Source organism: Tachypleus tridentatus, chromosome 10 (genome assembly GCF_004210375.1).
Source record: "Tachypleus tridentatus isolate NWPU-2018 chromosome 10, ASM421037v1, whole genome shotgun sequence".
In the NCBI taxonomy this organism is placed as follows: Eukaryota; Metazoa; Arthropoda; class Merostomata; order Xiphosura; family Limulidae; genus Tachypleus; species Tachypleus tridentatus.
This window is the reverse complement of record NC_134834.1, coordinates 150,868,088-150,885,401: the sequence shown is the minus strand read 5'-3', so window position 1 is coordinate 150,885,401 and position 17,314 is coordinate 150,868,088. Positions and strand designations below refer to the sequence as shown.

Sequence of the window (17,314 nt, the reverse complement as noted above, 5' to 3'; positions counted from 1 at the left end):
AAACAAAACGTACTATTTGTGATAAGGAAAATAGGCCCCAGTCCCATTAAAACGATACTTACCTGCTTTTGAAATATGTCACTCATGTACAAGACATCTCGGTGTATACCATATAGAAGGATAAGCTGATCTAACTGTTTGATTCTGGAAATTAAGATGGTAATAAAAATGATACAACGGATTCACATTTCAGTTAAATTATCTAATTTAATGTTATTGATCCATTTTCATAAACGAATTTAATAATCCTGAAACATTACGAGTACCCTACCCCCAGACAGGTGCATGTGATACCTTAAGTGAGATATGAACGTACAAGAAATTTTATTTCTCAAATGACATCTGTTTCTTGGATCAAATTCCAGAAACAACTGTCTTATCTATATTTTGATGTAATGATTAGAATAGTGTGTTTACTAATAGGTTAAACCTCGTTTGATTATCATATTAATCAAGGTCAAAATTCGTGCTTGCGCACATACCTTAAACGTAGGTTTTCGTGAGTTTCGTCTCTCTGCGTGATATTTGAACGAATGCTTTTTTGGTGCTTGAGAAAAATAATTGTATGTTTAGAATACGCATCAATGTGTGAAGGTATTGAAACATGTAACTTATGTGAGTATAGGTCTAACTGTTGAAGATAGAGGAATTAATGTCCTGGTAAAAATCTACAACTGTGTTTTTAGAAATCTTAAACCCAGGATAACAGACTTTATAATATACTAGCCTACATTACTGCCTTATTGTGTTTTGTTAAGATATGTATCAAAAGTTGTACCACACTCGTGCTATTATAAAAACCCAGTGTAAAGGGAATACTTGAAAACAAAACTGGATTGGATAGATAGGGAATGTTGATACAAAGCTATTATTAGGCAGATAGATGTAAAACCAAGGCTTAATAATACTTGCAATTTCTGTCATCACTGTGACGTATATAACTTTCGCCCCATGGTGACTGTTACTACAATTTACATGGGGAACCCGTGACTTTCTTTTCAGTTTGATTGTGCTTCTTAGTCAAACATGCCGCCCTCACTCTTTTTTGTTTGTTTGTTTAAGAAGTCGAAAATGTTCAGGGTTTAATAACTCGAGGGACAACTTCAACATTTTATTACAAAGAGCAACAATGCAGGTACTATAACCTGAGAAACAAGTTCAGAATTGTTGACCTCCGCTAATGGGAGTTAACATTTTTGCTTGTGTTTGTCAGCGAGATTTCTCGAGAACGGCTGAATGGATGTTGACAATATTCGGTAAACATTTAGACTATGACCCAACTTAGCAGTGAATATATTTTGGAGGATCAGGAAATACAAATAAAAAATCTATCTGTTAATACTGTCAACTTTTCATACTCTTTGTGCTGTATAAATGAGTCAATATTGGAACTTGGTGGACTTGTGTAGAAATAATTTTCTTTATTGCCTTGTCACGTTAGACACGTTTTGTGTGTGTGTATATGTCGTCTACTGAGTGACCCTCTAGTTATAATAACAAACAACTTGCAAGTGTTATAAAGAATCCCAGCACTCATCACGAAAACGAATAATCCGTTTCCCTTGTAAGGGTGGCAACTTTTATGTCTGCAGGAGAGACAAACGACTCTTGGTGTCTGTGGACCGGGTTTGAGAGTTTAGTTAGCGGCTAACGTTCGATCGTCGACGTGCTTTTGAACATACTCTACTTTTTCAGTCATGGTCGCGTTATAGATGTAACAGTCAGCCTCTATTTACGGATGAAGGTAGCCTTGTAAGCGGCGGGCAATGCTAACTGGTTGACTTCTCATAAGTGATTAATTATAGATTATCGATGGCTCTGTCTGACCTGAGCCTTGAGGGGTGGGGGCTGGTTGGAGAGGCTTCTCAGCCTGGCTGCTTGAGTAATGTTTAACCAGGGGTATCTATCGTACAGTTTAAAAACACCAAATACTTGTTTTCTCTGACGATGGAAAAGTCCGCTGCTTTGTAACTATAGTGACATCTGTAATATCGTTATCGCTGCATACTTTGTTTTATTCGTATATAAACAAGAAATGAAAATTGAAACATATTTACTGTGTACAACCAGTCAGTAATAGCATGTATAATAAACAGGAGTATTCTGACCTCAACAACCACGCGGTAATTCTATTTGGAATCCATAAAATTGGTGTGGGAAGAATAAAGTGAAACTTCAAATTATTTATGAATTCATTTCATTTTTGCTATACGTAGAGATATAAGTGCTGTACGTTCGAGCTCGTGAAACATACAAGAGATAATCCCATTTTTATTGAATCCGTTGAAAGTTTCTGGAACATACACAACCTACAACAACAAGGAATACAACCAAACATATGTACTTATGCAACCCACAACAAAAACAAGGAGTACAACCAAACATGTGTGCTTACATAACCCACAACAACAAGGAATACAACCAAACAGGTGTACTTACACAACCCACAACAACAACAAGGAATACAACCAAACAGGTGTACTTACACAACCCAAAGAACAACAAGGAATATAACCAAACAGGTGTACTTACACAATCCACAACAACAACAAAGAATAGAACCAAACAGGTGTACTTACACAACCCACAACAACAACAAGGAGTACAACCAAACAGGTGTACTTACACAACCCACAACAACAACAAGGAATACAACCAAACAGGTGTACTTACACAACCCAAAGAACAACAAGGAATATAACCAAACGGGTGTACTTACACAACCCACAACAACAACAAAGAATAGAACCAAACAGGTGTACTTACACAACCCACAACAACAACAAGGAGTACAACCAAACAGGTGTACTTAACAACCCACAACAACAACAAGGAGTACAACCAAACAGATGTACTTACACAACAACAACAAAGAATAGAACCAAACAGGTGTACTTACGCAACCCACAACAACAAAAACGAATACAACCAAGCAGGTGTACTTACAAGGAAGAACTTATTTCGAACACCTAGTGTCCGATACTAGTTCAAGATTTTGTTTCCAATAGGGTATTTATAACAAACACCACAAGAACACACTTGTTGATTTTGTGACATAAAGTGATGAAAGATTTTTTTACTTTAAATTTTATGATTCTTTAGCTAGATATTGTTTTTTAGTTGTTTAAACTTTACATAATTAAGATGACTGTGTCGCCCTCTAGAGGAGAGTCGTTCGTTAGTGAATGTCCAATCGTTGCCTAGCGACCTTAACTATACCGAAAGGGAAGTTGAAGAATGTGATAAGGGAATGGAATTGGTTGATGGAATCTTTACCAGACGGTAGGTGTATGTAACCTGTTTATACTCACCATGTTGTAAATATATACACACAAAAGGTAGGTTTATGTAACCTGTTTATATTCACCATGTTGTAAATATATACACGCAAAACCTTTTAACAATAGTGATCCATCTGTGGTCTCAGTTTTCAAATTATTTCTAATATGAGAAACTTTCAAAGTATGTCAAACTGATGATTGTAACATGAGTTCTATGTGGAGTTATTTTTGTGACATGTTATTTTAATCCGTCATGGTTTTTCTAACTAACAAACCTGAAGTTGCTTATTTTAGGCCCCCGCTAGTACAGCGGTATGTCTCCGGATTACAACGCTAAAATCAGGGGTTCGATTCCCCTCCGTGGGCTGAGCAGATAGCCCGATGTGGCTTTGCTATAAGAAAAACACAAATACACACGCTTATTTTAGTGCTTGCTAAATAATTTGTTAAGTGTTAAAAATGCGCAGTTTGTAGGAAAGTATCTGAAGAAATTACGACTTGAAAACCGAAATCAGTAAGCCTACAATGTGTCATGAGAACTACGTAATACTGACAAATTATTGTACACATTTATTTTAATTTAGCTATTGCGGGATTAAAGGCGAATACAAACTGTAACCCGCACTTAACGTATTAAGGGAAAGTGCATTTTATCAAAATAATTTGTGCCATCTTCGATTGTTCAGCGATAAGTCGTTGGGCTCGTAATGCTAGAAATGGAGTTTCTTTACCCACGGTGACCTGAACATAGCCCGTTATATGGTTTTGTGCTTGACAGTGAACCCATCATAAATTTTAGACCTGTTGGTTATTTGTAGACTTGTGTAGATATAAGTAAACAGTAGAATAAACCTAATGTGTGATGGAAAGATGGAGTTTTCCGGTACTAATTACAAGACGGCGTTCTTATTGGTAGATAAAGATAAAGACTGCGTTCTTATTGGTAGATAAAGATAAAGACTGCGTTCTTATTGGTAGATAAACACCGACTGTGTCGGCCAGACCTTCAACTGATGAAAAATATAGTAGCACTTTATTAAAAACACAGATATGTTCCACTCTCTTTCATGCTGAGAAACTATTATCAAGTTTCAAAGAAATCCGAAATTCGATTATAATGTTGTATTTCCCTCACTAACCCCCTCCTCGTAATTAATTGGTACTTAATAATATATGTGAAATAAACAATTCAGTTCCAGTCATCCTAGCGAAAAAAAATATAATTAATATTTTTTTTCACTAGTTCTTTATATAGCTTAGATAGAAATGCTTTACCCTTACAACTAGAACAATCATGGTTATTTTCATGTATTTCATACTTACTTATTTATAGATAGATTTCAATATTCCTGCTCCTTCTTTGTTTTCTTTTTTTTTAACTTTTAAGTGCATCACTCTGGTTTTCTCAGCGCCCTCTATTATAGGAAGTTAATATTTAATAAAACCTGAAGTCTCTCTTACACACAAACACACACATGTATATATACAATTTACTTTACTCCTTGTAGATACAGAAATGTAGAAAAAATTGGACAGAAGCCGAAACCAGTGAAGAACAAGAAAAATAAGCAGGTGGAGTTGGTGAGTCGCCATGTTTGAATTATTATAGTGATACGTCAAAGGAAAAACGCGGTTTGTTAATTACATCAGCTTTGAGTGTTTTAGTGTGTAATCAAGAAAAATGTTTCTGAGCTACAAGAATGAGACAGTCGGTGTGTATCAGAACCCTTTAGACTTCAAAATTAACTGTTGTTCCGGACTTATTACCTTGTAGAGGATTCTCAGTAGAAACAGAGATAATTTCTTACAGTCATCCTGTAGGACTCTAAACTTTGTTTAAACGTTTGAAACAGCCACAAAGGAGCTAGCACTATTATTTTACCAGATGGTTCCTTAACCAATATCAAATATTTCCAGTTGGTTCCTTAATCAATACCATATTATACCAGTTGACTCCGTAATTAACATTATATTTTATCAGATGGCTCTCTAAGGAACATCATATTTTAACAGTTCGTTCTCTAATCAATACCATATTCTACCAGTTGACTCTGTAATTAACATTATATTTTATCATATGGCTTTCTAAGGATTATCGTATTTTAACAGCTCGTTCTGTAATCAATACCATATTCTACCAGTTGACTGTAATTAACATTATATTTTATCAGATGCCTTCTAAGGATTATTGTATTTTAACAGTTCGTTCTCTAATCAATATCATATTTTATCTATTGGTTCCCTAATCAGTACCATATTTTGTAGTTGATTCACTAATAAATATCATATTTTGACAGTTGATTCCCTAATGAATATCATATATTACCAGTTAACTCTCTAATAAATATCATATTTTAACAGTTTGCTCCCTAATCAATATCGTATTTTATCAGAGTTTTGTGAATGAAATCTTTTCAACTGGAAAAGAGTAGATGTGATCAGGTTAATTAGTTTGCCAGATTAAGTTTAGTTCTCTCTAAGTACAGAGCTTACACTGATTGTAAGTTAATAATAACATGTAAAAACAACATCTATTATACCAGAATACAATTAACATATTTTGTCAATAAAAGACTATAGAAAAAAAAAACATGTTATACTAGAATATCCTTACAAAAACATACCAGTAGACTAAAAAGCAAATATGTTTTGACCACAAAATACGAAAAATGATGAGATTTGTTTCTAGGAGAAAATACTCAGCAAACATTTGTCTGATACCAAACAGTTTCAATTAAAATCTTTATAAAAATTTTATTAGAAAAGCTAATTTAGTTTGTTAATCAATATGAAAACAATGTGCTTCTTGATTGGATAAAATTAAATCGAATTGTTAATGGCTTTAACCTTGTTGAGTCCGGGTGAACCACTGTTCCTCTTATAATTAACGTTATTACATAGTGACGGAATGTTGTTATTCAGTTGTCCTTGTTTGTTCAAGTCACGAACAAGAGGTAAACATGTGTAATTATTATTCTTAGTTTTAAAATCCTATGTTCATAAGACATTAAAAGAATTTATAATAATTAAAATTCACGTGCATGATAATGTCCATATGACACCAGTTGTTATGTAATGAACCACTACTATGTCGTATCCCAGCCGACATGATGAATCCTGGTATTATACGAAAAACCCCGTCGGCATTGGATACAGTTGTACGATTGACACGTTATTATATATTTTCTCCATTGCTTCCGCGCGTGGATTCTTAGAATTACTTCCTTTCGTACGCCGGAAGTGGAAGTCCCAGTAATTGTCCTATTTCGAGTCCACGATGTAGGCGTGATATTAGAATTAGGTGTGTACATTTTCCTACGTTACTAGGTTACTAGTTGTTCCGTTAAGAGATACCGTGTCTTATTAGGCCACAAGTAATTTTGTTTGGAATTACTGGGTGTATAGGTGAGAGGATTGCGTGAAAGAAACATCACATTAATGAGGGTTACGTCTAATGGAATTTTACGTGTAATAAGAAAAATAGCCCTAAAGGTAAGTTTCTAACGATTAGTTCGAGTTGTAGCTTAAAGATTCCAATTAAAGCAAATATTTGACTTGAAGGCACGTGCGTATCCTTTCATTCATGTTTTGTTGTTAGCAAGGTACAAACTAGCTATATTAATTTACATGCAGCATATTACCTGTGATATATCAGCAAGTAGTTAATAAAAGGACTCCATAGCTCGAACTTTTTGACTGTTTCTTTCTTAACCAGTGAACGAAGAGTCGAAATGAACTCTAGTTAGAAGCGCTACCTATGTTTTAGTATAAGTTTACCACACGTATATACTTCAAGAAGTCCAGTCTTGTTCTGTCAGTTTGACCTTTATTAATGAGGAGTTAAATTTCTTTGAAATTATTATAATTCAATGGCCGGTTAATTAACCTAATAGTTCAGGTTCCACGTTTATTTTCACAGCGGGATGAACACCATTAGATCATTAAGGAAGTGGTTCGTGCGTTATCTATTTTCTTTTGGATTACTTCTGATAATTTTGGATTATGAATCTAACAACTTATTAAATAAGTTAAGTTAGGTTTCATATACATCAGTTACGAATTGGTAGTTGGTAAAAATAATTGTTTTTGTGAAGAAGTACAAGAAAGTTAGAAAAACATCGTGGTGGTAGTTTCCATCTAACCACATCAGTTGATGTTTAAAAAGCCCATAGATAACCAGGAAAGTTTATTTCTGAAAAAATAGCGAATATGTTATTTAAACTAAAATTACTTCAAGTTTATACGAAAGAGAGAAACTACGTGGAACTGATAAGTCTAGAAAATTGAGAACTCCTGTAGAAACAAGTTCAAATTTGTTTGTTTTGTCAACGGGAGAACCTTTCGTTGTGGACATCACGAACTGTTTTCCATCAGGAAAGCTCTAGAAAAGGAAAGTAGTGTTTTACTCCTATTACTACTTTGTTTTTAACTAGCAGTTGTGATAGTTACTAGGAAATGAACCCTAAATAAAAGTTATCCCAAATATATATTACGGATGAAACAAAAGGCTTAGGGCCTTTTTGTAAGTGAAATGTATAGAACTTGAGTTAAAAATGGAGTTTAAGAGTACTGACCCTGAAATGACCGTAAAATAACTTAGTAGTATAAATGATTACCGTATTTTCCGGTGTACGGTGTTTACTTTTAAAACAATAGGCTCGGCATGGCCATGTGGGTTAAGGCGTTCGACTCGTAATCTGAGGGTCGCGGGGTCGAATTAACCAAACATGCTCGCCCTTTCAGCTGTGGGGGCGTTATTACGTGATGGTCAATCCCACTATTCGTTGGTAAAAAGAGTAGCCCAAGAGATGGTAGTTGGTAGCGATGACTAACTGCCTGGCATCTATTCTTACATTGCTAAATTAGGGACGGCTAGCGCAACTAGCCCCCGTGTAGCTTTGCGCAAAATTCAAAAACAACAAACAAACAAACTTAAAACAATGTCTGGTTTCACCCTCGTTTTTCACACAAGTTCAAAGATAGAGTTCCGATAAGAAATATCCGATTGATAGCACTTTTAACCCAAACTACGTTGTTCCTTTTACTTATGATTGCTTTTATAACTGGACGTCATACCACCTACTGTGTTACAATAACGTATTTGTAATTGAATCAGTTCTCCGTAACCAGACGTTCTTTATCTGACATGTTAGTTACAGTTAATGAAGACATTTTTAGGTGAGGTCTATGAATCTCATCTTTCATACTAACATATTGATTGGTTTCTGTAACGTACACTAATAGTTTAAACATGTTTTTAAAATAGATCGCTGTATATTAAGGTGTAGTGTCTGCAAAAGGAGTTGAAATGTCATGAAAACATTGTAAAGCTGTTTGTTACATGTTTGTGATTTAGGTTATGCTGTATCAAACTGTCTCTGACATGTGAAGATTATAAAATAGACACACCTGTGGTTATATTGATTACATCAGACACTGTTTAAGTGTAACTTCTTAGAATTTATTTACAAATGTAACATCTTAGGCCTGCTTTACAATAGAGGCCATCCTATATACCAAAAACCAAAGAAATACTCTTTGGTCAAAAAGTCCAGGATTATCTTATACAATGAAAAATACATTATCTAAAAGTTAGTACCTGAATGGTTGTATTGGAGTTAGTACCTGAATGGTTGTATTGGAGTTAGTACCTGAATGGTTATCTTGGAGTTAGTACCTGAATGGTTATCTTGGAATTTGTACCTGAATGGTTATCTGGGAATTTGTACCTGAATGGTTACCTGGGAATTAGTACCTGATTGGTTATCTGAGAATTAGTACCTGGTTGGTTATCTGAGATTGAGTACCTGAATGATTATCTTGGTGTTAGTATCTGATTGGTTATCTTGGAATTAGTACCTGAATGATTATCTTGGTGTTAATGACTGAATGGTTATCTTGCAGCTATTATGTAAATTTTATAAACGAACAGTCTATAAAGGTTCGTAAGCTAACAGTTATTTATATAATTTTCGGGTATGTTAGCAAAGATAAGAATATTCCATGGAACGCAGATGTTGAAGTTTGTACTTCGATATAGGTCTTGTGTGTAACGTGATTACTCGTCGGTACATCATATAGAGCACGTGTCAGTGCATCACGTAGACCAAGTGACAGTCACCTTCTCGTCAGTAATAGGGTACGTTTGACAACAGGAACTGAGTGTGGTCCGCATGCCAGTTTGTGGATGATAAGGGTGAAAGTCAAATACGATATTCGTTCAGTCAAAAGTAGCCTAAAATTGGCGGTGGGTGCTGTTGACTATCTGCTCTCTTGTCTATCAGTTTAGAATTGATAAATTCTCGTGCAGGTAGCCCTTAACTAGGTTGGTGCGAATATCTGGAAAACAAAATAAAAACGAATTGTTTTATAATATACTATATTTGGTATGCGTTAGGCATATTTTTACAATGTGAAACTTCACTGCAGTGCTAGTACTTCTGTGGGGCCTGTAAACTTCTGACTTCGTGTTTCAGTCTACTGATCTAGTACGTCGCTTGCTTGAAGAAAACTCACGCCCTTTTTCCACATATTTCATCCATTTTCATCTCTGTCTTCATAATACCTGGAAGTTTGGAAACATTTGGTTGTACACCACCCTTCTTTATTCTCCAGTTTGTCAATGTTAATTGTTTCAGTATATCTGCTTATCACACGTTGATGGATGCTTCTGATAATTATTTATTTAAATTTATTTTTTTATTTAAATCCTCTTAGTCTGAAAGTAACGTTATCCGTTTTTATTGGTAAAGTTCGGTTCATTTAATTTGATGGTAAGTTTACAAGTAACTGTTACTGGCCATATTTTTATATAATTTCGTTCGTGAAAACCCAGTTATTTCTTCACAGAGTTATTTAATATTTGCATAACACGTATAGAAACCAGTTGAAAACTATCGTAACGGAACCTCACAGAAATAAATAGTATTTAAACAAATAATCTCGGAACACTCACGATTTTGTTGCTTTCACGCAAGAATATTTTAAAATTAAAATATTTATTTGATAAAAACTTTGGTTTCTCCTAGCTGTCTATGACTTACAATCTATGTTACATAAAAATGATATACATACTACGTTGTTTAGTATCTTGAATATGAGTAATGTCACAGTAAGCCTGCAGTTGTGATAGAAAATTGTACGGTGTAGTTAAGTATTACATAGGGTTTAATTAGCTCGTAGAGAGTGTTTAATTTGAAAACGTGGATATATTTAAACCACACATGATCTGCATATTTTCTGTTTTATCTTCCTCGTGTATGTTTATCGCTTGCTATCGTCTTATCTATCCATTTTAATGTAACCACTTTTTCCACCCGTTTGTTTTAGTATTTTTTTCCTTTTGATTCTGTCTACTTGATCGTCTAGTCGCATCAGAACTTTAGCCACAGTGATATTTTCTAGTTATCTTGGTTCTGAGAGTTAAGGCTTATCTGTTGCCCTGCTTCTGTAATATCTTAGTTGAACGAGATAACTTGACGAATTAGCCGAATTGTAATCATATACAATATTTGAAAAATCTTCCTTCATTGAAGACAACTGTCAGCGGTAGGAAGTTTAATTCTAGTGATAAGTACAACGTGGTTTTTAACGGTTAGAGTCTTGATTCTAGTGATAAGTACAACGTGGTTTTTAACGGTAAGAGCCTTGGTTCTAGTGATAAGTACAACGTGGTTTTTAACGGTTAGAGACTTCATTTTAGTGATAAGTTCAACGTGGTTTTTAACGTTAAGAATCTTAATTCTGGTGATAAGTACAACGTGATTTCTAACGGTTAAAGTCTTAGTTCTAGTGATAAGTACACCATAATTTTTAGCGGAAAGATACTTGGTTCTGGTGGTAAGTACAACGTGTTTTTTAACGGTAAGAATCTTGGTTCTAGGGGTAAGTACAACGTAATTTTTAACGGTAGGAGTCTTTGTTATAGTGTTAAATAACAAGGAAGCATGTAGCAGTAAGCAATGTTAAGAAGTTGTTGCTTCTTGGTTTTAATGTAAAACAACAAGGAAGCTTATATGCAAAACGGCTCGTTTGGGTTGAGAAAATATTTTACATAGAAGAGCGAACAACGTTTCGACCTTCTTCGGTCATCGTCAGGTTCACAAAGAAAGAGGTAACTGACCGGAAGCTGACCACATGTTTGAAAGGGGTTGTGTAACTGTGTGTCGAAATGTAGAGGGCGGTATTAGATGTTTGAATATATAATTTTATTTATTTTATTATATTAATATAGGTATAAAGGCGTTCCTTTATATTGGTTTATTTTGGGTTTAAGTTGTATAAGTAAGGCTTCTTTAATTTTGCGTTTGTTTATGTTTGTTTCTTTATTTAGTATTTGAGTGTTTTCTATGGTTATGTTGTGTTTATTTGACTTGCAATGTTCGAAACCGTGTGAAGGTGACTTTTTATGTTCTTTGAATCTGGTTTCCATTTTACTACTTGTTTCTCCAATAAAGAAGTCGTGGCAGTTATCACATTGTATTTTATAAATAATGTTGGTGTGGTGTTTGTCAGTGTAGTTTTTACATAGTATAGACCTCAGTTTTGTGCCGGGATTTTGAATAAATTTGGTATTAACTGGAATGTCATATTTTGTTACTAATTTTTGCCAAATGTTGGTTATTTGTTTGCTGATGTTAGGAATATATGGTATACAGCAGTATATGGTTTTGTGGTTTTTTGATTCGTGAGCTGTATTTACTTTAGTTGGTTGATTTTGCTTTCTGTCTAGGTGTGTGCGTATAATGTTTTCTACGGTTTGTGGAGGAAACTTATTGATGTTGATGAAGTATTGTTTTATTTTGTCTAATTCATCGTTAATTTTATCTGGTGAGCATAGTTTTATGGCTGTGTTTATTTGGTTTCTTAGTATGTTGAGTTTTGGTTTGTTTCATGTGCTGAGTCCCAATGACTCAGTAAGAATCTTGGTTTTAATGTTAAACAACAAGAAAGCTTGTAGCAGTAAGAATCTTGGTTTTAATGTTAAATAACAAGGTAGCTTGTAGCAGTAAGAGTCTTGGTTTTAATGTTAAATATCAAGGTAGCTTGTAGCAGTAAGAATCTTGGTTTTCATGTTAAACAACAAGGTAGCTTGTAGCAGTAAGAATATTGGTTTTAATGTTAAATAACAAGGTAGCTTGTGGCAGTACGAGTCTTGGTTTTAAAGTTAAATAACAAGGTAGCTTGTAGCAGTAAGAGTCTTGGTTTTAATGTTAATCAAGAGGGTAGCTTGTAGCAGTAAGAATATTGGTTTTAATGTTAAACAACAAGGTAGCTTGTAGCAGTAAGAATCTTGGTTTTAATGTTAAACAACAAGGTAGCTTGTAGCAGTAAGAATATTGGTTTTAATGTTAAATAACAAGATAGCAAGGTAGCTTGTAGCAGTAAGAATCTTGGTTTTCATGTTAAACAACAAGGTAGCTTGTAGCAGTAAGAATATTGGTTTTAATGTTAAATAACAAGGTAGCTTGTAGCAGTAAGAGTCTTGGTTTTAAAGTTAAATAACAAGGTAGCTTGTAGCAGTAAGAGTCTTGGTTTTAATGTTAATCAAGAAACAACAAGGGTAGCTTGTAGCAGTAAGAATATTGGTTTTAATGTTAAACAACAAGGTAGCTTGTAGCAGTAAGAATCTTGGTTTTAATGTTAAACAACAAGGTAGCTTGTAGCAGTAAGAAGCAGTAAGAATATTGGTTTTAATGTTAAATAACAAGGTAGCTTGTACCAGTAAGAGTCTTGGTTTTAATGTTAAATATCAAGGTAGCTTGTAGCAGTAAGAATCTTGGTTTTCATGTTAAATAACAAGGTAGCTTGTTGCATTAAGAATATTGGTTTTAATGTTAAACAACAAGGTAGCTTGTAGCAGTAAGAATCTTGGTGTTAATGTTAAATAACAAGGTAGCTTGTAGCAGTAAGAATATTGGTTTTAATGTTAAATAACAAGGTAGCTTGTAGCAGTAAGAATTTTAGTTTTAATGTTAAACGACAAGAAAGCTTGTAGCAGTAAGAATATTGGTTTTAATGTTAAACAACAAGGTAGCTTGTAGCAGTAAGAATCTTGGTTTTAATGTTAAACAACAAGGTAGCTTGTAGCAGTAAGAATCTTGGTTTTAATGTTAAACAACAAGGTAGCTTGTAGCAGTAAGAATATTGGTTTTAATGTTAAACAACAAGGTAGCTTGTAGCAGTAAGAATCTTGGTTTTAATCTTAAATAACAAGGTAGCTTGTTGCAGTAAGAATATTGGTTTTAATGTTAAACAACAAGGTAGCTTGTAGCAGTAACAATCTTGGTTTTAATGTTAAATAACAAGGTAGCTTGTAGCAATAAGAATATTGGTTTTAATGTTAAGCAACAAGGTAGCTTGTAGCAGTAAGAGTCTTGGTTTTAATGCTAAATAACAAGGTAGCTTGTAGCAGTAAGAATATTGGTTTTAATGTTAAACAACAAAGTAGTTTGTAGCAGTAAGAATCTTGGTTTTAATGTTAAACAACAAGGTAGCTTGTAGCAGTAACAATCTTGGTTTTAATGTTAAACAACAAGGTATTTTGTTGCAGTAAAAATCTTGGTGTTAATGTTAAATAACAAGGTAGCTTGTAGCAGTAAGAGTCTTGGTTTTAATGTTAAACAACAAGGTAGCTTGTAGCAGTAACAATCTTGGTTTTAATGTTAAATAACAAGGTAGCTTGTAGCAGTAAGAATATTGGTTTTAATGTTAAACAACAAGGTAGCTTTGTTGCAGTAAGAATCTTGGTGTTAATGTTAAACAACAAGGTAGCTTGTAGCAGTAAGAGTCTTGGTTTTAATGTTAAATAACAAGGTAGCTTGTTGCAGTAAGAATATTGGTTTTAATGTTAAACAACAAGGTAGCTTGTAGCAGTAACAATCTTGGTTTTAATGTTAAATAACAAGGTAGCTTGTAGCAGTAAGAATCTTGGTTTTAATGTTAAACAACAAGGTAGCTTGTAGCAGTAACAATCTTGGTTTTAATGTTAAATAACAAGGTAGCTTGTAGCAGTAAGAAAATTGGTTTTAATGTTAAGCAACAAGGTAGCTTGTAGCAGTAAGAGTCTTGGTTTTAATGCTAAATAACAAGGTAGCTTGTTGCAGTAAGAATATTGGTTTTAATGTTAAACAACAAGGTAGCTTGTAGCAGTAAGAATCTTGGTTTTAATGTTAAACAACAAGGTAGCTTGTAGCAGTAAGAGTCTTGGTTTTAATCTTAAATAACAAGGTAGCTTGTAGCAGTAAGAATATTGGTTTTAATGTTAAACAACAAGGTAGCTTGTAGCAGTAACAATCTTGGTTTTAATGTTAAATAACAAGGTAGCTTGTAGCAGTAAGAATATTGGTTTTAATGTTAAACAACAAGGTAGCTTGTAGCAGTAAGAATCTTGGTTTTAATGTTAAATAACAAGGTAGCTTGTAGCAGTAAGAATATTGGTTTTAATGTTAAACAACAAGGTAGCTTGTAGCAGTAAGAATCTTGGTTTTAATGTTAAACAACAAGGTAGCTTGTAGCAGTAAGAGTCTTGGTTTTAATCTTAAATAACAAGGTAGCTTGTTGCAGTAAGAATATTGGTTTTAATGTTAAACAACAAGGTAGCTTGTAGCAGTAACAATCTTGGTTTTAATGTTAAATAACAAGGTAGCTTGTAGCAGTAAGAGTCTTGGTTTTAATGTTAAACAACAAGGTAGCTTGTAGCAGTAACAATCTTGGTTTTAATGTTAAACAACAAGGTAGCTTGTAGCAGTAAGAATATTGGTTTTAATGTTAAACAACAAGGTAGCTTGTAGCAGTAAGAGTCTTGGTTTTAATGTTAAATAACAAGGTAGCTTGTTGCAGTAAGAATATTGGTTTTAATGTTAAACAACAAAGTAGCTTGTAGCAGTAAGAATCTTGGTGTTAATGTTAAACAACAAGGTAGCTTGTAGCAGTAAGAATATTGGTTTTAATGTTAAACAACAAGGTAGCTTGTAGCAGTAAGAATATTGGTTTTAATGTTAAACAACAAGGTAGCTTGTAGCAGTAAGAGTCTTGGTTTTAATGTTAAACAACAAGGTAGCTTGTAGCAGTAACAACTTGGTTTTAATGTTAAACAACAAGGTAGCTTGTAGCAGTAAGAAAATTGGTTTTAATGTTAAACAACAAGGTAGCTTGTAGCAGTAAGAGTCTTGGTTTTAATGTTAAATAACAAGGTAGCTTGTTGCAGTAAGAATATTGGTTTTAATGTTAAACAACAAAGTAGCTTGTAGCAGTAAGAATCTTGGTTTTAATGTTAAACAACAAGGTAGCTTGTAGCAGTAAGAGTCTTGGTTTTAATGTTAAACAACAAGGTAGCTTGTAGCAGTAAGAATATTGGTTTTAATGTTAAACAACAAGGTAGCTTGTAGCAGTAACAATCTTGGTTTTAATGTTAAATAACAAGGTAGCTTGTAGCAGTAAGAGTCTTGGTTTTAATGTTAAACAACAAGGTAGCTTGTAGCAGTAAGAATATTGGTTTTAATGTTAAACTTGGTTTTAATGTTAAATAACAAGGTAGCTTGTAGCAGTAAGAATATTGGTTTTAATGTTAAACAACAAGGTAGTTTGTAGCAGTAAGAATCTTGGTTTTAATGTTAAACAACAAGGTAGCTTGTAGCAGTAAGAATCTTGGTGTTAATGTTAAACAACAAGGTAGCTTGTAGCAGTAAGAATCTTGGTTTTAATGTTAAACAACAAGGTAGCTTTGTTGCAGTAAAAATCTTGGTGTTAATGTTAAACAACAAGGTAGCTTGTAGCAGTAAGAGTCTTGGTTTTAATGTTAAACAACAAGGTAGCTTGTAGCAGTAAGAATCTTGGTTTTAATGTTAAATAACAAGGTAGCTTGTAGCAGTAAGAATATTGGTTTTAATGTTAAACAACAAGGTAGCTTTGTTGCAGTAAGAATCTTGGTTTTAATGTTAAACAACAAGGTAGCTTGTAGCAGTAACAATCTTGGTTTTAATGTTAAACAACAAGGTAGCTTGTAGCAGTAAGAAAATCTTGGTTTTAATGTTAAACAACAAGGTAGCTTGTAGCAGTAAGAGTCTTGGTTTTAATGTTAAACAACAAGGTAGCTTGTTGCAGTAAGAATATTGGTTTTAATGTTAAACAACAAGGTAGCTTGTAGCAGTAAGAATCTTGGTTTTAATGTTAAACAACAAGGTAGCTTGTAGCAGTAAGAGTCTTGGTTTTAATCTTAAATAACAAGGTAGCTTGTTGCAGTAAGAATATTGGTTTTAATGTTAAACAACAAGGTAGCTTGTAGCAGTAAGAATCTTGGTTTTAATGTTAAACAACAAGGTAGCTTGTAGCAGTAAGAGTCTTGGTTTTAATGTTAAACAACAAGGTAGCTTGTAGCAGTAACAATCTTGGTTTTAATGTTAAATAACAAGGTAGCTTGTAGCAGTAAGAATATTGGTTTTAATGTTAAGCAACAAGGTAGCTTGTAGCAGTAAGAGTCTTGGTTTTAATGCTAAATAACAAGGTAGCTTGTTGCAGTAAGAATATTGGTTTTAATGTTAAACAACAAAGTAGCTTGTAGCAGTAAGAATCTTGGTGTTAATGTTAAACAACAAGGTATCTTGTAGCAGTAAGAATATTGGTTTTAATGTTAAACAACAAGGTAGCTTCTAGCAGTAAGAATATTGGTTTTAATGTTAAACAACAAGGTAGCTTGTAGCAGTAAGAGTCTTGGTTTTAATGTTAAATAACAAGGTAGCTTGTTGCAGTAAGAATATTGGTTTTAATGTTAAACAACAAGGTAGCTTGTAGCAGTAACAATCTTGGTTTTAATGTTAAATAACAAGGTAGCTTGTAGCAGTAAGAATATTGGTTTTAATGTTAAATAACAAGGTAGCTTGTACCAGTAAGAGTCTTGGTTTTAATGTTAAATATCAAGGTAGCTTGTAGCAGTAAGAATATTGGTTTTAATGTTAAGCAACAAGGTAGCTTGTAGCAGTAAGAATCTTGGTGTTAATGTTAAACAACAAGGTAGCTTGTAGCAGTAAGAATAT

General features: G+C 33.6%; 1 protein-coding gene across 1 annotated transcript in view; it reads left to right on the top strand.

Annotated features, from left to right (window-relative positions):
- The window catches only part of LOC143230630 (pleckstrin homology domain-containing family G member 5-like), a 107,409-nt gene that overhangs the window by 33,189 nt on the left and 56,906 nt on the right, over positions 1-17,314 (top strand). Inside the window, exons 5-6 of the mRNA XM_076464494.1 lie at positions 3,165-3,282; positions 4,790-4,862. Coding sequence (XP_076320609.1) covers positions 3,251-3,282; positions 4,790-4,862 — 105 coding nt within the window. The 5' untranslated portion in view covers positions 3,165-3,250. The remainder of the gene's footprint in view (positions 1-3,164; positions 3,283-4,789; positions 4,863-17,314) is intronic.